The sequence below is a fragment of the Acanthochromis polyacanthus genome, chromosome 5, assembly GCF_021347895.1.
Source record: "Acanthochromis polyacanthus isolate Apoly-LR-REF ecotype Palm Island chromosome 5, KAUST_Apoly_ChrSc, whole genome shotgun sequence".
NCBI classification, from domain to species: Eukaryota; Metazoa; Chordata; class Actinopteri; family Pomacentridae; genus Acanthochromis; species Acanthochromis polyacanthus.
In genome coordinates this window covers 5,383,015-5,403,863 of record NC_067117.1, presented here as the reverse complement: position 1 = coordinate 5,403,863, position 20,849 = coordinate 5,383,015, and the positions used below count along the sequence as shown (strand labels likewise).

General features: G+C 39.7%; 1 protein-coding gene across 3 annotated transcripts in view; it reads left to right on the top strand.

The window, feature by feature from the left end:
* The first annotated feature begins 2,885 nt into the window (after window positions 1–2,885).
* Window positions 2,886–20,849, top strand: part of cers5 (ceramide synthase 5) — a 36,412-nt gene continuing 18,448 nt past the window's right edge. For all 3 annotated transcript variants that reach the window (XR_007941760.1, XR_007941761.1, XM_051947766.1), the window contains exons 1-2: window positions 2,886–3,209; window positions 17,906–18,011. Coding sequence is in view for 1 of the 3 variants with exons in the window: in XM_051947766.1 (XP_051803726.1) it covers window positions 3,037–3,209; window positions 17,906–18,011 (279 nt within the window). In the remaining 2 variants the exon portion in view is untranslated. The remainder of the gene's footprint in view (window positions 3,210–17,905; window positions 18,012–20,849) is intronic.

Below are 20,849 nucleotides of genomic sequence, written 5' to 3'. Positions count from 1 at the left end.
AAATTCCTTAAGTTTCCCTTAAAATTTTATTTTAAAAAATCCCCCAATGTGGCAAGAAAATTCGTGTAAATATTTTCAAAAAATGAGTAAAAATCTTCCAAAAAATCTTTAAAATATCTAAAGTGATTACATACATATATATCAGTAAAACTTCTATTTTCTATAAGAACATTCACTTAAAAATCAGCCAAAATCCAGTGAAATTTGCTGGATTTTGGTTGATTTTTATGTGAATGTTCTTAAACTTTTTTAATATTTCTTTTTTTTCCACCAAAAAAAGATAACAGATTTCCCAAAAATGTTGAAAATGTCAGAAGTTTCACTGTGAAAATATATATTTTTTTCCACATTTTCAATTTCAATTTTGACCCGCAGGACAACACACGGGTTAATACATTGCCAAGCATGTTTTAGCCTTTATAGTAAGAAAAAGTAGGTTTGTATTAGATAACATGTTACATTTTCTTTCTCTTCTTCTTTCTATAGTTCTTTTATCGTTCCCTTTCCTCATTCCTAGGGTGATGCCAACAGCCAAACCCATTATATTATCACATTAAAGCTGATTCTGATCATAATTCTTAACAATTTCAACTTGTAATACACCCACTGGCCACTTGGGGGTGCAATCCCCTCAATCACGACCACGCCGTCAACTTTTATCTACCTGTTGAGATAACATGTCAGTCGGGAGCTGAAACTACTAATCTCACAAGGCGTGTTAGTTCACCTCATATCAAAGAATGTGACCGCAGTCTGGCTCCAGCTGCAGCAGAGATGGAGGAAGATGGGTGCCATGCATGCATAGCACCCATCCCTTCAGCACAGGAGGAGGAGGAGGAGGAGGAGGGACTCGCCCCACTTCCTCAATTCCAGTCTTCATCTCGGGGCGGCAGCCAAGTTGTGTCAAGTTAGCGGACGGCAGCCATGAAAGACAGGAAGCTGGTCTGCCTGAGTTTCAAAATTAGAAAATAAAACTTGCCATTAGTGAAAGAATTGATTGTCTACAGATGTGTGTTACTGTTTTTTAAGAATAGCTCATAGTAACGCAGCATTTTCTTTCAATTAAAACAAGCTGTGAACAGCATTCTTTGCACTGCATCATGCAATTGCCATTTGCACTCTTGTTGTCCTCATGTACAGGCACCAAAAAAATATTGTTTCTTTGTCTGAAAAAAATCTGAAAATTCAGCAAAAAAAAAATAAAAAAAATCCCTTTTTCTGGAAATTTGCAAAAAAAAATCGTCAGGGAGAAAATTCCAATAATTCCTTTAAAGGTTCCCTGAAAAGTTTTATTTAAAAAAAAAATCCCCCAAATTTGGCAAGAAAATTCATGTAAATATTTTTTAAAAATGAGTAAAAATCTGCCAAAAAAGTGATTACACAAACATCAGTAAAACTTCTAATGTTTTCTTAAGAACATTCACAAAAAAATCAACCAAAATCCAGTGAAATTCTCTGGATTTTGGTTGATTATTTTGTGAATGTTCTTAAGAAACATTTTTTCCTCCAAAAAATGTTGAAAGATTTCTCCAAAAATGTAAAAAATGTGGACATCAGAAGTTTCACTGTGAAAATCTATATTTTTACCACATTTTCAAAATTTGAAATGGGTCAATTTTGACATGCAGGACGCCATGAGGGTTAATAGCATTTATCATTTTGCACTACTGTGTTTATATATTCCTTTCTAACTGTACATTTCTGTGCATATTGTGTTAAATTTTTTATTTTATTGCTACTATTTTATAAAATACTATTTTATTTTCCTCGCTGTTCCTCTTTCTATAGTTTCTGATTCTATAACTAAATTCCTAAAAATAAATATGAGAAACTTTGTGTTCAAGCATCATTTAGAAAAACTCATTAATGCATGTGATGCTTCCAGAGTGGACTACTGTAATGCTGCTACAGTGCTGACAAACACAAAAAAGAGGAAAGTCATTACTCTCAGTCTTAGATCGCTGTACTGGCTCCCGGCTAAATGCATTTGGATTTAATTGAATTTAAGTCCCTACTGATTGTCAATAAGACTGGATGTTCAAAGCCCAAGACAAACTGGAACTATGTTTGCTGAAGAGATCTGCAAGGACTGATCAGTTAGTGAATGAATGAATGAATGAAAATAGAGTTTTGTCATTATGCTGCAAACTACTTTAATCAGCTCCTCTGGGAACTTAGATCTGCCTCAGTTTCACCTTATTTTTTTTAATCCCCACTGCTTTTAATAGATCAGTTTTACTTCAGAAAGGCTAATCTTCATTATCTGCACTTTTGCTAAACTTAATTTGTAATTAATTTATTTCCTAAGTTATTGTACACTTTGTATCTTACAAGTTTTTTCTTGTATTTTGTCTCTTTTTGTTCTATTTTGGTCAATCAACTAAATCAGTCAGTTTTATTTATTATATAAAATGTCTTCAATGTACTTAATTTATCAATTTATAAATGAACTAAATTAAGTAGTGTTTTAGTCTATTGTATTTTTCTACTTCTGGCGCTCTGTTTATGTCAGAGTTTAACTGTTTGTAGCATTTTTCCCCTTTGAATTTCCCTCAGGATTAATAAAGCATCTATCTATCTATCTATCTATCTATCTATCTATCTATCTATCTATCTATCTATCTATCTATCTATCTATCTATCTATCTATCTATCTATCTATCGTGTCTCACCTATGCATGTAAAGCTCTTTGAATAATCTCTATGCATGATAAAGTGCTATGTTGATAAATTTACTTGTTTTCTGACCTCAACTAATTGAATTTCCCCTTAAATTAAGTGAATATCAAAGCGATCTCGTCTCCCCAACTTTTAAAACTGCTTCCGCCATCCGAGCGTCTTATTTTGAAAACGCAAACCGGACGTGATGGTCTTGTAATGGCGGTCTTGACGCTGTTGCGGTAAAGTTCAGTGTGGCAAGTCATCACACAAGTGACACAGGGGCAGGAGAGACGCCCAACAAGTTCCAGACATCCTTTCTGTCGCTTCAGAAAGTCGTTTCTTCGAACCACCCGGGCGACCGGAAGGCGGTGAGACATGGCTGCTCTCTCAGCCTGGTTCTGGAACGAGAGGTTCTGGCTGCCGCACAACGTAACCTGGGCGGATCTGGCGGACCCAGCTCCCGGGGTGGAGTATCCCAAAGCTGGACACTTGTTTACTGCCTTGCCGCTGGCTTTGGGGATTTTCGCCGTCAGGATAGTCTTCGAAAGGTTCGTGTTTGCCGCTCATGTGGGTAGTTTTCCTGTTGGTGAGGAGAAATTCACCTAAAGTTACCTCAAACTGACTTTTCCCTCCCTCTAGCAGAATGATGGTTAGCTAGCTGCTGTAGAACCAGTTTCTTAAACTGTAGCTTCAATCTGGGATTCATACATTTTTTTTCTCATGACAAACGCTATAATTTCCTCATTGGCAGTGTGTCAACTCTTTTTTCCCATTTCTTCTAGCATTAATAGAGAAATAAGTGCTCAAAATGGGTGTTAAACATCCTGTCAGGAGGCTAACTGTAGTTGAAATGGTAATTTTGCTAGCACTCTCCTCCAAACTCACACAACACTAATCTAAAATGCATTTTCCTCCACATTTGGAGAGGTCACTTCTAGAATTTGTCTTTAAACACGTTATGCATAAATGGGACGTTTTCTTGCAATATCTTTGTCATAAATAATATTTATCATTTCATTTTCCAGCTATTCCTCAAAAAATAGGCTTTTGATTTCACTGAATTTTCATTTTTAGGTTGCTTTTTATGCTTTTAAAAAACTTGTAATGTTTGTATTACTACCTAAAGCTCTTCATCACTGATGATAATCACACAAGAGGTGATGCACAAACTTGGAGGGACGGAGAGCAGTTGGAGGAAAGAGTGGAAAAATGTCAACAAAATGGACATTTGTTGACATTCTTCTGTTGCTGTTCTGTGTAATCTTCTTTTTCAATGGTCCAGATGTTTAGAACATTAGCTATAAAACGCCACTAACCGCGATCACGGATTCACGCCTTCTAGAAAGTGCTGAGGCTTCCCCGTCAGTCTGCTGCTCCTGTCACATCCTCTTGTCGCATGTATGACCGGCATCGGGCGCATCCATGCAGACCCGTGCCAAGGTTAAGCTGTGCTTTTGTTCGGGCCGCATAATTGGAGAAGGCATCCAGCACACACTCTGGGTTCAGCACACATTTGGGACGCCTGCCCGCTGCGGACCTTGCTGCACAATTAAACCGAGATGTCCTGTGGGCGTTTAGCTCTGTCAGACCCACAGCAGTGAAGTTTCCAACATTTGTTTGCCCATCGGCTGCATACTTGAGGTGTTATGAACCTGCCTTACTACTCACCTGACCTTCTTCCTCAAATAAAGATAAGATAAGCCCGAGCTTACTACGAGAATGCTGATAAGGTGGATGGCAGCGGCCTTGCGTGTGAGGCAATGTCAGAGTAGGTGTTTCCTGTCAGAGGTGGGTCAGTTGCCCCCCTGAGGGCGCGGAGGGATGCTGAAGATCAAGTCTGACAAACCCATGAGGTGCAGCTAGACGACCAGAGGCGTTCAAGGTCTCATCTGATTAGCAGTCATGCTGATGGACCTGAGCCTCATGTCCACTGACAGCTCAGAATGGCAACAGGAAGACCACATTCACTGACCTAAATTTACACCCACTGTGGTGCTGAATTTCCTGATGTGGTGGCTGCACCGATGTCAACGGCAAACTTGATTCCAAGTTTCAGTACTTGACACAGTGAGGGAGGTTTTACCTTTTTTTTTATTCTGAGTCTGTTCTGTATTCTGTACTTTGCTCCAGTATTAGAGAACAGTATAGCTGAAATGGGAACCATTACATGTCCTTATGTGTCGCCTAAAGTCATTTTAGATCGGTACTTTTAGATTTATGCGAGGTCTTTTATTCATTAAAATTAGTACACGGGTCAATATATAATTGTGGGCCTTTTTGCAGCAAAGTTGACAGATATCATAGTTGACATTTTTGCTTTTTTTTTAAGCCTAAAATCAACATGGCGGCGTATGACCAAACACTATATGACATTTTTTGAGAAAGATTCTTCTAAAATATTATATATGCAATTGAAACTGAAAGTTATTTATAAAGATATTGTAGAAAACCTGTTGACATGCGTCAAATCCACACTTGACCCACACACTGCTTAATATTAAATAACTCAGAAAGCCTTTTCTTCAGGAGGAAATGACATCATGAGGAGCAGGTCATGTGACTTCCTGGAGAGGTGTTTTTGTAACGGCTAACTTAGCTGAAAGTGATTTCTTGGACACGTACAATTTTTTATTTTCCATATAAAATTTGATATAGTGCCAAAAATAGGATTTTTTCAACTTAATAAAAAGAACACAATCAAAACCGTTTTTGAATCAGCTCATTTTATTATAGTTTAGCTAATTAGAAGGTGGTTGTTGTTAAATTTGGACGGTTATTTAGGCGACATTTTAGTGATATCCAGTCATTTTTTTAATAATAAGTGATTGCTTCCATAATAAATAATTATGGGATTTGTAAAGACATGATCATAATTAACAAAAAAGCATTATTTTAAGAGGATGTAGTGCTTCTGCATGTGGAGGGATATTTTTTATTTCTTTTTATTTTAATTCTTTATTTTTCAGTTTTATCAGATTTTTAGTGATGGGTGCAATTCACATGTGCCAGCATGTGCACAATATTATCATTGTTCTTTTTTTCAGAAGATGATTTCCCATCCTAGAAAATAAAACACAATACAATAAAACAAACGGAAACGTGAACATCTTTATGAACATTCAGGAGTGACCATTACATTGTCTTTAAATTTTTAAATTCAAAATTATATAGGGCTTTTTAATTTTTATTTACGCAACCCACTTTTCCCAGCATGCTAGAAACTCGTCTTGTTTTTGATTTACAAACGCTGTCATCCTGCGATACGTGGCAGAATGTTAAAGGTCTGATCTAGTTGTCGGTCAACATGTCAGAAGATTTTGTCTTTTTCTGCTTGCAGACGTATAGAAGTGTGTTGGCTGTAGTGTGACTTGCTTCCATTTCGCCTGACCAAGGTATAGCTGTACCGTCACGACTGCTGGATTGATTGCGTGCGACAGTTGATTCATTACAATGTATACATTACAGTTTTTCGCAGAATAAAAGCAATATTTCTAAAATTTCGACAAGGTATATTTGCGCTTTGAACGTGTTTCCATTGAAGGTTGTTCTGGGCAGAAGTATCATAACTCTCGTAAAATATCATCCCGCGAGATTTCGATGTCGAACCCTTTCTCCCTTTTTTCTGTTTCTATCTCCTTCTAACACTCTGCATTCCTCTGCTGTTTGCTGTCTAGTATGGCAGTGATGTTTTTCTCAAGAATAACGGCAAGAAAAGTCTCGGTCCTCTTCTGTCCACACGTACCGCGCCATGTTTACTCTGAGAGAACTGATCATGTGACCAGGTACGTCACGTCTGGTGACGTATAATTGCGGAAAAAGTGTTTCCGTTGCGCTTTTGCGATATTTTTCAATATCGAAACGTCTGAAAAACCACCTCATGAGAGTGTAAAAACTTTTAAGCGATATTTTAGTCCTTTTTCTAAATTCAGGTGTTTCCATTACCAGTTTTTTATTGCGCTATTTACATTTTGCGTATATCTAAGGGTAATGGAAATGCAGCTACACGTCCTGGTGTTTCTCTTGCTAGTTCACTGCAAGACTATAAACAGTTATGTGCTTCAGGGTCACATAATGATAAAAGAGCCAAGGACTCCCCATTAGTGAGGCCTTTAATCAGATGGCTTTCTCTGAGTGCTATTCCACCAAAAACAAACAAATTTAGCTGAACTGATTTGCAGGAGCCTTCACCAAGTTCCTGTGGCGCCTTGTGATTTGCGTTTCCAGAGCCGGGCCCAAGCCCCGGGAAGATTAAGCAAATTAGTCCACTGATACCAAAAGCACGACAGTCTGAAGCTCCCTCTGAATGCCACCCTAAACAAAAACAGACACCAACGTCTGGACTCTTGGGCTGCTCTTCCTGGAGCTGTAAGCTTTAAGCAAATCAGCATGTTTGCAGTGGCAAATCTTTTACAAATGTGTGAAACCTTTATACAGCGTGAAGCTTCAGAAGGTGCCATCACTTCTAACAGAACCTAATGTAGACCCTGGTTCCTCCAGTGGAAATGCAGGTAGAGGAAGTGATTTCCTTACAGGCTGTCAAGGCAAAGTTCGCAGATGATGGACAGAAACACACAGGCTCAAGGACAAGCTTCCTCACAATGCAGGAGGGACAAACTGACTGACTGTAGCGTTAAAGGTTCCTACAGTAGGTCTGGACTTGATCCCAGCTAGAAGCTCAGTGTCAGGTTTTTCTATTTAGACATGGTCAAGTGAGCAGTAATCAGATATTGAAGGTGTCAAAGTTGAGTTGGTGAGGCGTTCGTTAAGACGCTCCTGGCGCTGAGCCACCTGCTTCGGTGCCAGAGCGTCCAGTCGGCGTCTCTCTGATGTGAATCTGTCCTCCAGGAGAGCCTGTCTGGATCCAGGGTGATGTTGTCAGAGAGTATTTACTCTCTGTCACCGCTCCACGCTCCCGCCAGCCGACTGCCTCATTCATTTATTTATCAGGAGAAAACTTCACACCGCAGCTTGAGTTCCTCCTCGACTTTTTGCAGAACTTAACGACATGCACACGTGCACCGTGCAGAAACATCTGCAGTGAGTGGGTCACACGGTCACATTGATGAGGTTGAGTTGTGACGGGGGAGCTCTCAGACGCATCCTGTGGCAAGCTGGTGTAGATTAATGACCTAATTTTTCAGTTTGCCCTATTGTCGTTTTTCTCTCTTAGGGCCAGAGTTGCAAATTTGGAGGGGCTGCTTCTAAAAATAACAAATCAAATGCCTTTGTTGTCATTGGACATATGTACAACGAAATTTTAGTGCATCTCCTCCGTGCCATAAAACGATAACAACAGATAAAGATAAAATATATACACAATGCAAGATATGTATTATTTATATATGAATATAAATAGCATATAGATAAATAAATGTAACACAAACTGCACTGCCCATGCTAAATGTACAGGGTCAGGAGTTATTCTTATATAATATTCTTTAAACACATTTTCTTTAACCTTTCGATACATAAGTGGGTCAAAAATGACCCGGTGAGGACGTTTTCTTGCGTTATCTCTGTAATAAAAATGTTTTTCATTTTATTTTCGAGCTGTTCCTCAAAAAAACATGTTTTTGATATCATTCCTCTTACATTTTTAGGTTACGTTTTATACTTTTAAAGAAATTATCATGTTTGTATTACTACCTCAAGCTTTTTATCACTGATAATAATCATACAATAGGTGGTGCACAAACTTGGAAGGACGGAAAGCATTTGAAGGAAAAGACTGAAAAATGTCAACAAAATACACGCTGATTTTCTTCTGTTGCTGTTCTGGTGAAATTCTTCTTTTTCAGTCATCAAAATGTTTTTAAAAAATCAGCTATAAAGTGAAAAATAAACATTTAAAGCATGAAATTATTCTCATGTGGACCAAAATATAATACAAACAATAATACAAATGATTATTCTTAACCAACATGGCAAAAGAGACATGAAGACGCATTGATTCTTATTCATTCATGGAAGAGTGTCGGGTCCAATCACTGGAGCATCGAAGGGTCAAATGGAACAGAAACTTGTAACTCTCCTGGATGATGCAACAAACCAGCAGCTCACTGTTGTGGCCACCATTTGTAATTGTTTCTGCTTTCTCAGGACAGTTTAAAATAATACAGTAAGAAGGCGCCTTGGTTGCTGTTGCGACAAACAAGCGGTCAGTCATGGGTGAAAATTGAAACTGTGGTCAAAACATGATTCCATAGTTTCTTAATTACTTAAGATCGGCCCCTACTTTAAAAGTGAACTGATTTAATGTGCAATAACCGCCCTGAACAAAATGAAATTAGACCCCGAACTAGGGCTGGGCGATATGGCCAACAAATCAAATCTTGTTTTTTTAGTCATCTTGGACGATTACGATTTTAATCGATTTTTGTTGTTTCTTTGCGGTCTGTTTGCTATGGCTAGTGCTAGCCATGCCGCACTCCCGTAGCTTCCAGCACTCTTCCCATTCTTTAGGATGCCTCTGCCGGAGGTGCTGAAAGACGTTAGTTGTGCTGCTACTCTTCGTTTTCACAGTACTTTTGCAAACCTTGCACATGACTGTAGTTTGCTCTGTGTCAGTCTTGTCAAAGCCGAAAAACTTCCATATAATCGATGTAACATGAGGCCCTTTTCTCGCAACCAACTCTTTGTCTGCTGTTCTGTCCGCCATGACGGGGATGTGAGTGTTTTGGCGGAAGGAGGTGAGAGGTGGAAGCAAACGCCAGTGCACAAGTCGTGAACGGCAGAAGAAGAATCTGTATTGTTATATATTTGAGCTCGCCTCGATTTTACGATTTGGCAAATTTTCAAATCGTCAGGTTTTAAAAATGCAAATTAATCGAATTAATTTGATTTATCGCTCAGCCCTACCCTGAACAATAAATATATTATTTTTTTATCGGCTGCTGTTGCTTTTTAACGTTTTTTTTTTTTTTTTAGATGTCTGTACTTTGTGAACTTGTGTCTTAAGTGTGTTTTTCTATGTGTTTAATTTTATTGTTGAAGCTTGTCACAGGAAAATTTCTGTCACCGTTTAGGGCAGACAGTAAAATCTATCATCTGTCCATCCATCCATCCATCTATCCGTCCGTCCGTCCATCCATCCATCCAATCTAATCTATCTGGCTGATTCTGTTTGCAGTTATCACAACACAATTTTTTTCATCTGTTTCCCGACTTTATATTGTGACCAGATTTTGATTGCCAAAACCAGAGAAGACAGATCACTAAATGTCCACTTTGCCTTCGCGATAATCGAGCTTTTCCTGTTAAAACGTGATGTTTGAGCTGACTTTGCTTGTTAACTGCTGGTTGCACTTCGACGCTCCCAGTTAGCTCTGCAGTGATTTGGTTGTCGATCGAGAGAAAACCAATCAAACCAGACGTTTAGTTGCAGCTCTGTTTCCAATCTGTGCCTCAAATGTTCACCTGTGAACAGCAGAAAGCACAACGTCCACTGTTCATGCACAGTTTATTACAGTCAAAGACCAAACTCCTGCCATTTCGGTGTTTTTATTTCAGTTACAGTTGTGTTCAAAATAATAGCAGTGTTCTTCAAAATGTGAGTAGAGCTCAAAATCCTGCTTGGAAAATGCAAAGTTTTTTATTTTATTAACTGAGAACAATGCACTTTACATTTTACATTAAAACATGGTGAGAAATTTCTCAGTATTTTAAATCATTTGCAGAATATTACAGGAACAAATATTTTTGCCCGTTCAAAAAAATAGTAGTATCCCCACTGTTCATTTCAAACTTAAATAAACAGTTTGATTTGGCATTCCTGTGAATAAATAAACTAATATTTTATTGTATAGCCATGGTTTTTGAGAACTTCTTCACATCTGTGAGGCATGGAATCAACCAACTTCTGGCATCTGTCAACTGGTATTCCGGCCCAGGATGACTCCACAACCTTCCACAGTTCCTCTGCATTTCTTGGTTTTGTCTCAGAAACAGCACTTTTGATGTCACCCCACAAGTTTTCGATTGGATTAAAGGTCCGGGGATTGGGCTGGCCACTCCATAACCTTAACTTTGTTGGTCTGGAACCAAGATGTTGCACGCTTGCTGGTGTGTTTGGGGTCGTTGTCTTGTTGAAACACCCATTTTAAGGGCATTTCCTCTTCAGCATAAGACAGCATGACTTCAAGTATTTTGATACAAGCAAACTGATCCATGATAAATGGGCCCAACACCATAGTAAGAGAAACAGCACCATATCATGAGGCTTGCACCACCATGGTTCACGGTCTTCAGGGTGTACTGTGGCTTGAATTCTGTGTTTGGGCGTCGCCTGACAAAAGACTCTGCGGCCCTTGGACCCAAAGAGAACAATTTTACTCTCATCAGTCCACAAAATATTTTTCCATTTCTCTTTAGGCCAGGTCATATGCTCTTTGGCAAATTGTATCCTCTTCAGCACGTCATTTTTATCCCCCGCCGTTCCATAGGCAGAAAGGGGGATATTGGCGTCATCGCGTCCGTCCGTCCGTCCTTCCGCCCGTCTGTACGTCCGCATTTCGTTTCCGGAGCATATCTCAGGAACTACTTGAGGGATTTCATTCATATTGCACCCAGGCCATCTCTATGTAGTGTAGATGTGGCTTTTGGGGTGTATGACCTTGACCTGATTTTCAAGGTCATACTGAGGTACTTCAAATATTTTTTTGTTTCCGGGTCATATCTCAGAAACTACTTGAGGGATTTCATTCATATTGCACACACTAAGCCTGTTGGTAATGTAGATGTGCCTTTTGGAGTGTATGACATTGACCTGATTGCTTTTATTGTAGTCACGATGTATCATTTTGTTGGTGTATCGTCCACTACAGATTATCTTGCACTTCCAGGCACTATATATACGGCGGGGGATGTTTTAAGCGAAGCATGTTTATTTTAACAGTGGGACTTTGTGGGGGCTTCTTGCCCATAGACTGGCCTCACACAAGCGTCTTCTAATTGTCACAGTACTCACAGGTAACTCCAGACTGTCTTTGATCTCCCTGGAGCTGATCATTGGCTGAGTCTTTGCCATTCTGGCTATTGATCGATCCATCCGAACTGTAGTCTTCCGTTTTCTTCCACGTCTCTCTGGTTTTGCTTTCCATTTCAAAGCATTGGAGATCATTTTAGCTGAGCAGCCTATGATTTTCTGCGCTTCTTTGTATGTTTTCCCCTCTTTAATCAACTTTTTAATTAGAGTACGCTGCTCTTCTGTACAGCGTCTGGAACGACCCACCTTTGGTTTTCACAGAGAATTGCATGGTCAACATGTGCTGGCTTTATCCTTAAATAAGAGCCACCTGTATCACACCTGTTTCATCACATAATGAATGAGCTCACTGATTGGACTCTAGACTGCTATTATTTTGAACACGCCCCTTTAAATTTTTTATTCAATTACACAAACTCAGAAGCATGCATGTCATGAACGCTAGGTCTGCTGGTTTCTGTGACTCAACAACACCTACGAGTAAATTATTTGCCATCTAATAATAAAATTTCTGCCAAAAACCGTGATTAATCTGGTTAGTCATGATGGACTGCTATTATTTTGAACACAACTGTATGTCAGCCTTTTTAAACGTTTCAGCAGCAGTGAAGACATGTAAGGCTTTCCTGCTGCTCGCGCCTCCTTTCCAGACGGCTGTACTGTGCGATAACACGTCCCGAAGATGTGATGAATTAGCTCTGTCACGAGAATAAAGCGGTATTCAAACACAGCCCTGACTTTGTAAATGCGAAACAAATACAGTGGCTTCGGCAGAACCGCACAACACTATTCCAGCATGTCCTGCGCACGTCTATGCATATCTGAGCTGGACAGGGAGAAAGGGAGGGGCGGTGTGATAAATCTGGCACATGCAAACTGGCCAAACGAGCTCAATATCGACAATCTCGCTCCACAATTGCAGACTCGGCCTTTAATGCAACCTAAAGTGTCACATTTCACCGTCCGCTGTTCCTCTGTGTAGAAGTGTTCGCCTTTGACCTCAAAAGGCTGCATTTTTACATGTAGTCATCAAGCATGATCTGCAGGATTCTTCTTGTACCTACAGGCAGTTCCTCTCTCTGACTAACGTGATGGTTGCGCTCTGCACAGCCAGGCCTCCTCCCTCCTCCTCCTCTTCACGACCAGTTCGTTCTTGTTTGATCGTAATCGCTGCTTTGCTCCTGGCACTGACTTTGTAGATGAGAGCAGCCAGGCTGTTTTGTGTGTGCTGCTCCTGGTAAGCTGTGTCATGAGTTGAAACAGTGTTAAGACTCCAAACTGAGATGTGCATGAGATTATAATTAGCCACACTTGACCTCATGATCTGTTGTGACCCATTTTTTGGACGTTTTCCTCACAAACTAACAGGTGTTTTATCGCCTTTGTAAAGGGAATTTTAACATTAAGCATTCTGGGAAAAAATGCTCCTCTCAAAACAAGAGAAAAAACTTATTTCAAGGAATTTTTACCTTGAAATAAGTAAAAAAAATCTGCAAACAGAACAAGTGAAAAATGGCTTGGTAAGATTTCTTGAAATAAGAGATGATATTTATAACATTGAGATCTTACAATTAGCTGGGAAAACTTATTTTAAGCTCTATTATAACCAGGATTGTCACGTTTAGGTGTCTTAGCCCTCCTGTAATAAATATTATTCCCTCTAAAAAAATCCAAAAATTCAGCAAAAAAAATTCCCCAAATTTATAAAAATTTACAAAACCTCCAGGATGAAAATTTGTTTAAAGTTTCTCTTAAAATTTTTACTTAAAAAAAATCCCCAAATTTGGCAAGAAATAAAAAATTAATTTTTAAAAAAAATATCAAAATTGTAAATATTTTTAAAAAATGAATAAAAATCTTCCAAAAAAACATTCTAAAAATATCTAAAGTCATTCCATATATATATATATATATATATATATATATATATATATATATATATATATATATCAGTAACACTTCTAATATTTTCTTTAAGAACATTCAGAAAAAATCAACCAAAATCCAGTGAAATCCGCTGGATTTTGTTTGATTTTTTTTCTGAATGTTCTTAAAGTAAGATTTTTTTAAAAAAATATTTCTTTCTTTCCACCAAAAAATGTTTAAAAATTTCCCAAAAATGTTGAAAATGTGGACATCAGAAGCTTCACTGTGGGGGGAAAAAAAAAAAAAAAAAAAAAAAAAAAAAATATATATATATATATATATATATATATATATATATATATTTCCACATTTTCAGGATAACACGAGGGTTAAAACAAGATAATTTCAAGATTGTTTGACTTAACAAGATATTTAAGATGTGTTGTCTTAAACAAATCCCTCAATCTTGCTGAAATGTCACTTGTTAAGTGAATTTATCTTAAATCAAGTAGGATGAGACATTTGGACTCAAAATAAGACAAACAGACTTGGTAAGATTTTGAGGTTTTGCAGTGCGGGGTTCTGTTCTGTGCTTTGCCCTCGTATTGTAGCGTCCCCCCCCCCCCCCCCCCCCCCCAAGTCCCGTATCCGTTAAGTCAAACGAAAGCCGCAATTACTTCTAGTCCTGTGCTATGAATAGAGCTGAGTCTGTGCCTCGGCCTTGGCCCTGGAACTGGGAAGTTTTCCACAGTCAATGTCGTACGCAGCTCGTTGCTCTTCCCTTCAACAGCCATCAGGGCCACCGGCATCCATGCACACAGACCACGCCAAGCCTGTCTCCTGGCAACGGTCATTGTGTACGTTGGAGTGGTCAGTTTCTGAGAAGGAACAGGGATGTTTTGACGTTTAACATAAATAGATTAGCTCTCGCTTTTTCCCCTCCTGTTGCCGCTGTCCTCCGATTGGCACCGCGGGCTCGGGCCTGCGTGTGATATTTGTCGATTCAGCCGCTGTTTATCATAAATCTGAAAGGCCTGCGCTCACAGGAGAGCCGGGCCTGTTGCCTGTATCTGTGTCGCATCAGCTCGTCTTTTGGTTTACCCATGTGACCGGGTAATGGTTTAATGGAGAGATTCTTAGAGAGTGAAGTTAGCGCCGCTGAGTGAAGCAGACTTTAACACCGCCGAGCTCAAAGTGCTAATCACTTGGCCTTGTTAAAAGTGTTTTATGCTTTGAGTGCGCTTAAATGGTGAAATGCGGATTGCCTGGGGTAATGTTTAACAGCTTCATGCCACATGGAACTGATCTATCCAGTCTGAAAAATATGCCTTTGTTTGTTCGCTCTCACCTCAGGGCCTCAGACTCGTCCCTCCACTGACGTTTGGACCCGTTTTACTTTCGCTGTCATAAAGTTTACACAGTTTGTGAGGTGAAAGGTCACTTAAGGAGCCAAGTGGAGTCTTCTCACTTGTCTCGACTCACTCGCCTGCCTCCTTTTGGCTTTATGAATGTAGGTTAATATTAACCATCTAGTTTGGATGGTGTGACGGTTGCATGACAAAGGTTTTTTTGATCCACATACTTGTCATTGCTATCAGCTAAATGTCACTGAAGGACAAGGAGAGCAAAGTGCTGAGAGATATATCTGGTTCTTGCTGCAAAGGAGGCAAAAAAAAAAAACAAGGAGAAAAAGCAGCTAGAGTGGTTTCATATCAGACTCAAGGCATTAGTTTCTCTTGAGTGTTTTTTTCTCTCCTTTACCCATAATGCAATGCAATAGCTAGTTTGTAGCAGATTCACAGGTGAGGCAATGGAAGTTTCAGTGTATTGAGGATTTCACGGTTCAATACCTCTTCAGTACAGTCGAGGCGGTACTTGAGGAACCTGATTATGTCAGGCTGTTTGCTGGTATTATGAGAGCTCTATGTGTTGAAATTCCTCTGTAGCAGATGTGCTGTTAGGAAGGTTTAGCCTTTGTTAAGCACTCCTGCATCTTGTGTGATCGTTCTCCAAGCGAGCCTTTCTGCTGAAAATGAGTTTTAAAGTGGGAAAAGCTTGTGTTTGTTTGCTTTATATAGCCAGGTTTAGATTTAGTGATATAGATTTCCCTGTAAAAACTCACCGTAGACAGTAAATGTTTAGCACATTTGGCTCTAATGTAGTAGAAATCACTGATAAACTGACATGAAAGGGATTCATAAAATAGTGTGCTTTTGTTTCATGCCAGCAGTGTGATCACGTCATCGAGTACTACCATGACATTTGAATTTGTAGGTGGGCGGTTTTCTTTCTCCATTCACCGAGTCACTTCCCTCACACTTCCCTCAGTAGTCTTAATTTTAGTCAGAAGAATCGCAGTTCTCATTAACAAGAGGCGTACGGTTAGCTGAAAGGTCAGAGGTTCAAGCCAAACTGCAGTTTACAAAACAGCCTCACAACGTTCTAGTCCCGTGTGCCTGCAGGACACGATTCCCAGAATCTCTGAAATACCACGGGTCTTTGTGGGAATTGTGGCGACTTATACAGTGTGATTAGTACTACAATGTACTATCAGTGCAGCTGTATTACTGCACTTTTTCTTTCCTTGTCTCTACACAAAAGAAGACAAACTGTTTGCTGTGGAGCTGTTTTGAATTCTTTCAAAGTGAAAAGTGATATTTGTCAGGGTGTAATTTGTCAAAGGAAGCTTGGGCTTTTTCTTCTTCACGGACATATTTGTGTATTTATACATTTAAAGATTTAAAGCAAAGACAAATCTGTAACTAACCTTGTGAACTGGGATTTATGTCCATGTTTTGTTTTGTGACAGCCCCAGGCACTGACCAGAAAAAGCACTCTGTAAACAAACCCACGACTTCATTGTCTGTCACGTGAACTTTAGTGCAGCTTTAAATTTTCAGTGTCTCTTTTTTCCCCCTTGTTGGAGAAGACAATTCCATGTTCACAGGTCACAGGAATGCCTTTCTTCAAGAGTTCCGGTGTAATTTTTAGCAGCCACACTGACGATGCACAGCCATGTAAATGACTGATCCTTTTCATTCTGCTTGTCAATAATAGGGTTTAAGTGACTCTTAGTTTTAGAGTGGGTCCTACATATTAATTCACAACTTTTAATTAATTACCGAATGTGTGGGCTCCAGTCCACATTTGTCCTCTGCCATTTCCGAGGTTTGAAGCACTTTATTCAGCTGCGTTTTTCCAGGAGTGCTTGGAGATCCATGTTTTTACTTGCTTTTTTGATAACTCACAGCTGTGTATCTGAAGGTCATTGTATTTCTGCTCACAGGCACCCATTGTTGCAGCGGCACAATCTGCACGGGTAGCACTCTGAGACCTAAATCTGGCCCATACCGCCTGTTGGACTCAATCCAATGGATGCAGAGAAAGACTGGCATGAGATGGATGAAAGAGAAAAGGAAGGATTTATGCTCATTTTAGACGTGCATGAAAGCTTCACAAACACAAGTGGCCCGTAGCAGCTAATAAACCATTGTTTGTACGTGCTGTTGCCATGGTTTGTTTACTGACTGTAGGAGACTTAAACCAGCATTTGGTGTGTAACTGACAGGCTTACCTATGACATGACATCACAGCAGGGCTTCAGCGTTTCGTAATGTCGGTCAAATAAACATTTGCGGTGAATGCGGCGCTCCTTCTCGGGCCGATCGCGGCAGCTGAGTCATAATGCAGAGCAGATCTGCAACAGATCACGCGGGGTCACAGTGAAGTCACAGAATGAAGACGACGTCCCAGAATCGCAGAGGATTTTGCGAAGCTCCCCTTCAGCAAGATTTGACTTCATTTCATCCATCGCCAGCCATTAGCCGCCCATGCTAATGCAACGTGCAGCATCACCCACGCTCGATGTCACTGATTCCCGCACGCAGCAGATGTAGCGTATTGGCACAGTCAGAGATAAGACGGCAAGAAAATGTTTGGCACGCGAATTTGAGGCAAATCAAACCCCAAAAAACAGCTCCAGCTTAAAGAGAAACCAGATAGTTGAGGGTTGTGTCAGCCTGAGTAAGTCTGACTGTTGTGCATTATCTTGAAAATAGCTAATAGATGATGTGAGGCTCCTGTAGTACACTGCATTGTACAGTAGTGATGACTGTAGATCACTGCCAGTGTACTCTGATGTTCTCTATCTATCCGGTCTACAACAAAGAAACTCTAGTCTCTCACCTCCTAGTGTCAAAAATAGAGCTGTCGCTTTCATTTCTGTTCAGAATAAACGCGGTTGTACGTGCATAAAGGGACCAAACTAAGGGTTGCTATGTGATCAAAACAAGTCATAAAACACTGTCTAAACTGGCCATATACCTTTTACTTGATGAGCTTGCGTGCATGATCATTTTAACGACAACGATAACCCATCTCTCACCTCTGTCACAGATTTATTGCCAGCGCCTGTGCCCGAAGTCTCCACATTCAGCAAGGTTTCGGAAGAAGAGCCCAGCCCAACGCGGTGCTGGAGAAAGTGTTTACATCCATCACAAAGGTTTGGACCGTCTCTTTCTCCTTTAAAGAAGCATTTACGTAAAGGAGCGTCGGCAATGATCGATGGTCTGACGACTGGAGGTAGATGCATAGTTGTAAAGTTGTAAAGACATTATGTTGAAAATCAAACTGCATACCCATTGAATGTAGGATTAATAACATAGAAAGATAGATGCTTTGGTTGACAGATTGCAGCCACATTAGTTTGGTTTTATGACATTTTTGTCTTAATACAAGTTTGACTCATCAGGGCTTTCAGAAAAATGCTAATTTTCCAGTTCTAATTCTGATTTGAATGCTGCCCTGAGCGCTGCTGGAAAATCATTGTACTTGTGAACATTCTCATCTGATATGGACATTCAGCTTTTATTCAGTTCATCTGACTCATTCCTTGCTCTGTTTTGGCCATAGACTGTATATAAAGATGGACGTAGCATCTGGCTCCAAAAATGAAGCCAACCCGGAAGTGTCAAAAACTTGCAATATCCCGCCGTCCGCTAGGGTTGGCTCCAAAAAGCTTTTGCTCCATAGACCCCAATTCATTTTTGGAAAAAATAAAATTTGATAGACTGATGTTCTACAGCTCAGGATTTTTTCCCGTTAGTTTTCATGGTCAAAATGAGAGATCAGGTGGCCGATCTTAAAATAAATCAATACTGAATTTTAAATAAATCGTTAAAGTTGCCGGAGCCAGGGGGCGTGGCTATACTTGATAGACAGCAACAGAAGCCTCTGCAGTAAAATGTGGGCGGGATAAGAGAGTCCTCAGCCAATCCTGCCCCTAGTTGCTCTCCATTCTGTTTGATGACGCTTTTTACGTCACTGGCTCCAAAAAATCCAAAACGGCGACCAGGAAGTAGCAAAATCCGGGCTTAATTTTCTCGGCGTTGAAACCAACGGGTGACGTCACGGTTAGTTTACGCCTGGTTTTGGCTAACTGTGCTAATGACAGATTTTTATGAAGGTGTGGCTCTAAGATTGCATCTACTGATTGTTATTTATTATTGACTATCTGCTGGCTATTTTTTTCAAAATTCTTGACTAGTGCTTTCTCTGGTTAGAAAAAGAAGAAGAAAAGGAATCATAGATGTATAATAAATCCATAATTTGATAACGTGATGACATATATTTCCCGTGGCCCAAGGTGAAATGTCTTTTCTTTTTTTTTCTTTTTTTTTTTGTCTGATCGATTGTTTAAAGGCCAAATATATCAAGTGTGTGTGACAAAGAAAAGCTGCAAATCGTCGCATTTAAGCATCTGGAGCTGTAAAATCTTACCATGCAGAAAGATCGGGGGAGGCCGGGATGCCAGCGGGGATCTTCTAGCTGCAAGGCGACAGTGCTAACTCCTGTAAAGTCTAAAAGTCTTGATGCTTACATTTAGATTCAAAAGAATGCCTGCAACCACAGCAGAGGTAATGAGAGGTATTTGTATCATCCTCAAAGTGCTGGAGGTCACACACTGGGCTTGCATTTTAAAATTTTGCTGTGTTCCCAGTGAATAAATTTCAGGTTTCAGTATTTCCTTTACAGTCATAAACTGCAGATGGTATCATAATGTAAAATCAAACAGTTCCCAGAAGTGCACATTACAGTCTGTCAGATATTCAGGAGTTTGAGGGGATTGTTTCACATCCCAACTGATGCAGCTACTCACAGTTTTGACTGAAATGTATTTTTTTTATTTGTCGTCTTCAAATGCTCTTTAAATCTCAGAAATGAAAGCCTAAATAGTGAATTCTTTGCAAAATTGCAATAATTCGTGGACAGAATGCTATGTATATATTAGGGCTGGGCGATAAATCTAATTAATTTGATGAATTCGCCTTTTTAAAACCTGACGATTTGAAAATTTGCCAAATCATAAAATCGAGGCGAGCTTAAATATATAACAATACAGATTCTTCTTCTGCTGTTTACGACTTGTGCACTGGCATCTGATTCCGCCTCTCATCTCCTTCCGCCAAAACACTCACACCCCCGTCATGGCGGACAGAACAGCAGACGAAGAGTTGGTCGCGAGAAAAGGGCCTCATGTTACATCGATTATATGGAAGTGGTTCGGCTTTGAGAAGACTGACACAGAGCAAACTACAGTCATGTGCAACGTTTGCAAAAGTACTGTGAAAACGAAGAGTAGCAGCACAACTAACCTCTTTCAGCACCTCCAGCAGAGGCATCCTAAAGAATGAGTGCCCACAGCTACGGGAGTGCGGCATGGCTAGCACTAGCCATAGCAAACAGACCGCAAAGAAACAACAAAAATCAATTAAAATCGTAATGTCCAAGATGACTAAAAAAAAATTCAGATTTTATTTTTTGGCCATATCGCCCAGCCCTAGTATATACACACGTGGACAAAATTGTTGGTACCCCTCAGTTAAAGAAGGAAAAACCCACAATTCTCACTGAAATCACTTGAAACTCACAAAAGTAACAATAAATAAAAAATTATTGAAAATTAAATAATCAAAATCAGCCATCACTTTTGAATTGTTGATTAACATAATTATTTAAAAAAACAAACTAATGAAATAGGGCTGGACAAAAATGATGGTACCCATAACTTAATATTTTGTTGCACAACCTTTTGAGGCAATCACTGCAATTAAACGATTTCTGTATTTGTCAATGAGCGTTCTGCAGCTGTCAACAGGTATTTTGGCCCACTCCTCATGAGCAAACAGCTCCAGTTGTCTCAGGTTTGATGGGTGTCTTCTCCAAATGGCATGTTTCAGCTCCTTCCACATATGTTCAATGGGATTCAGATCTGGGCTCATAGAAGGCCACTTTAGAATAGTCCAACGCTTTTCTCTCAGCCATTCTTGGGTGTTTTTGG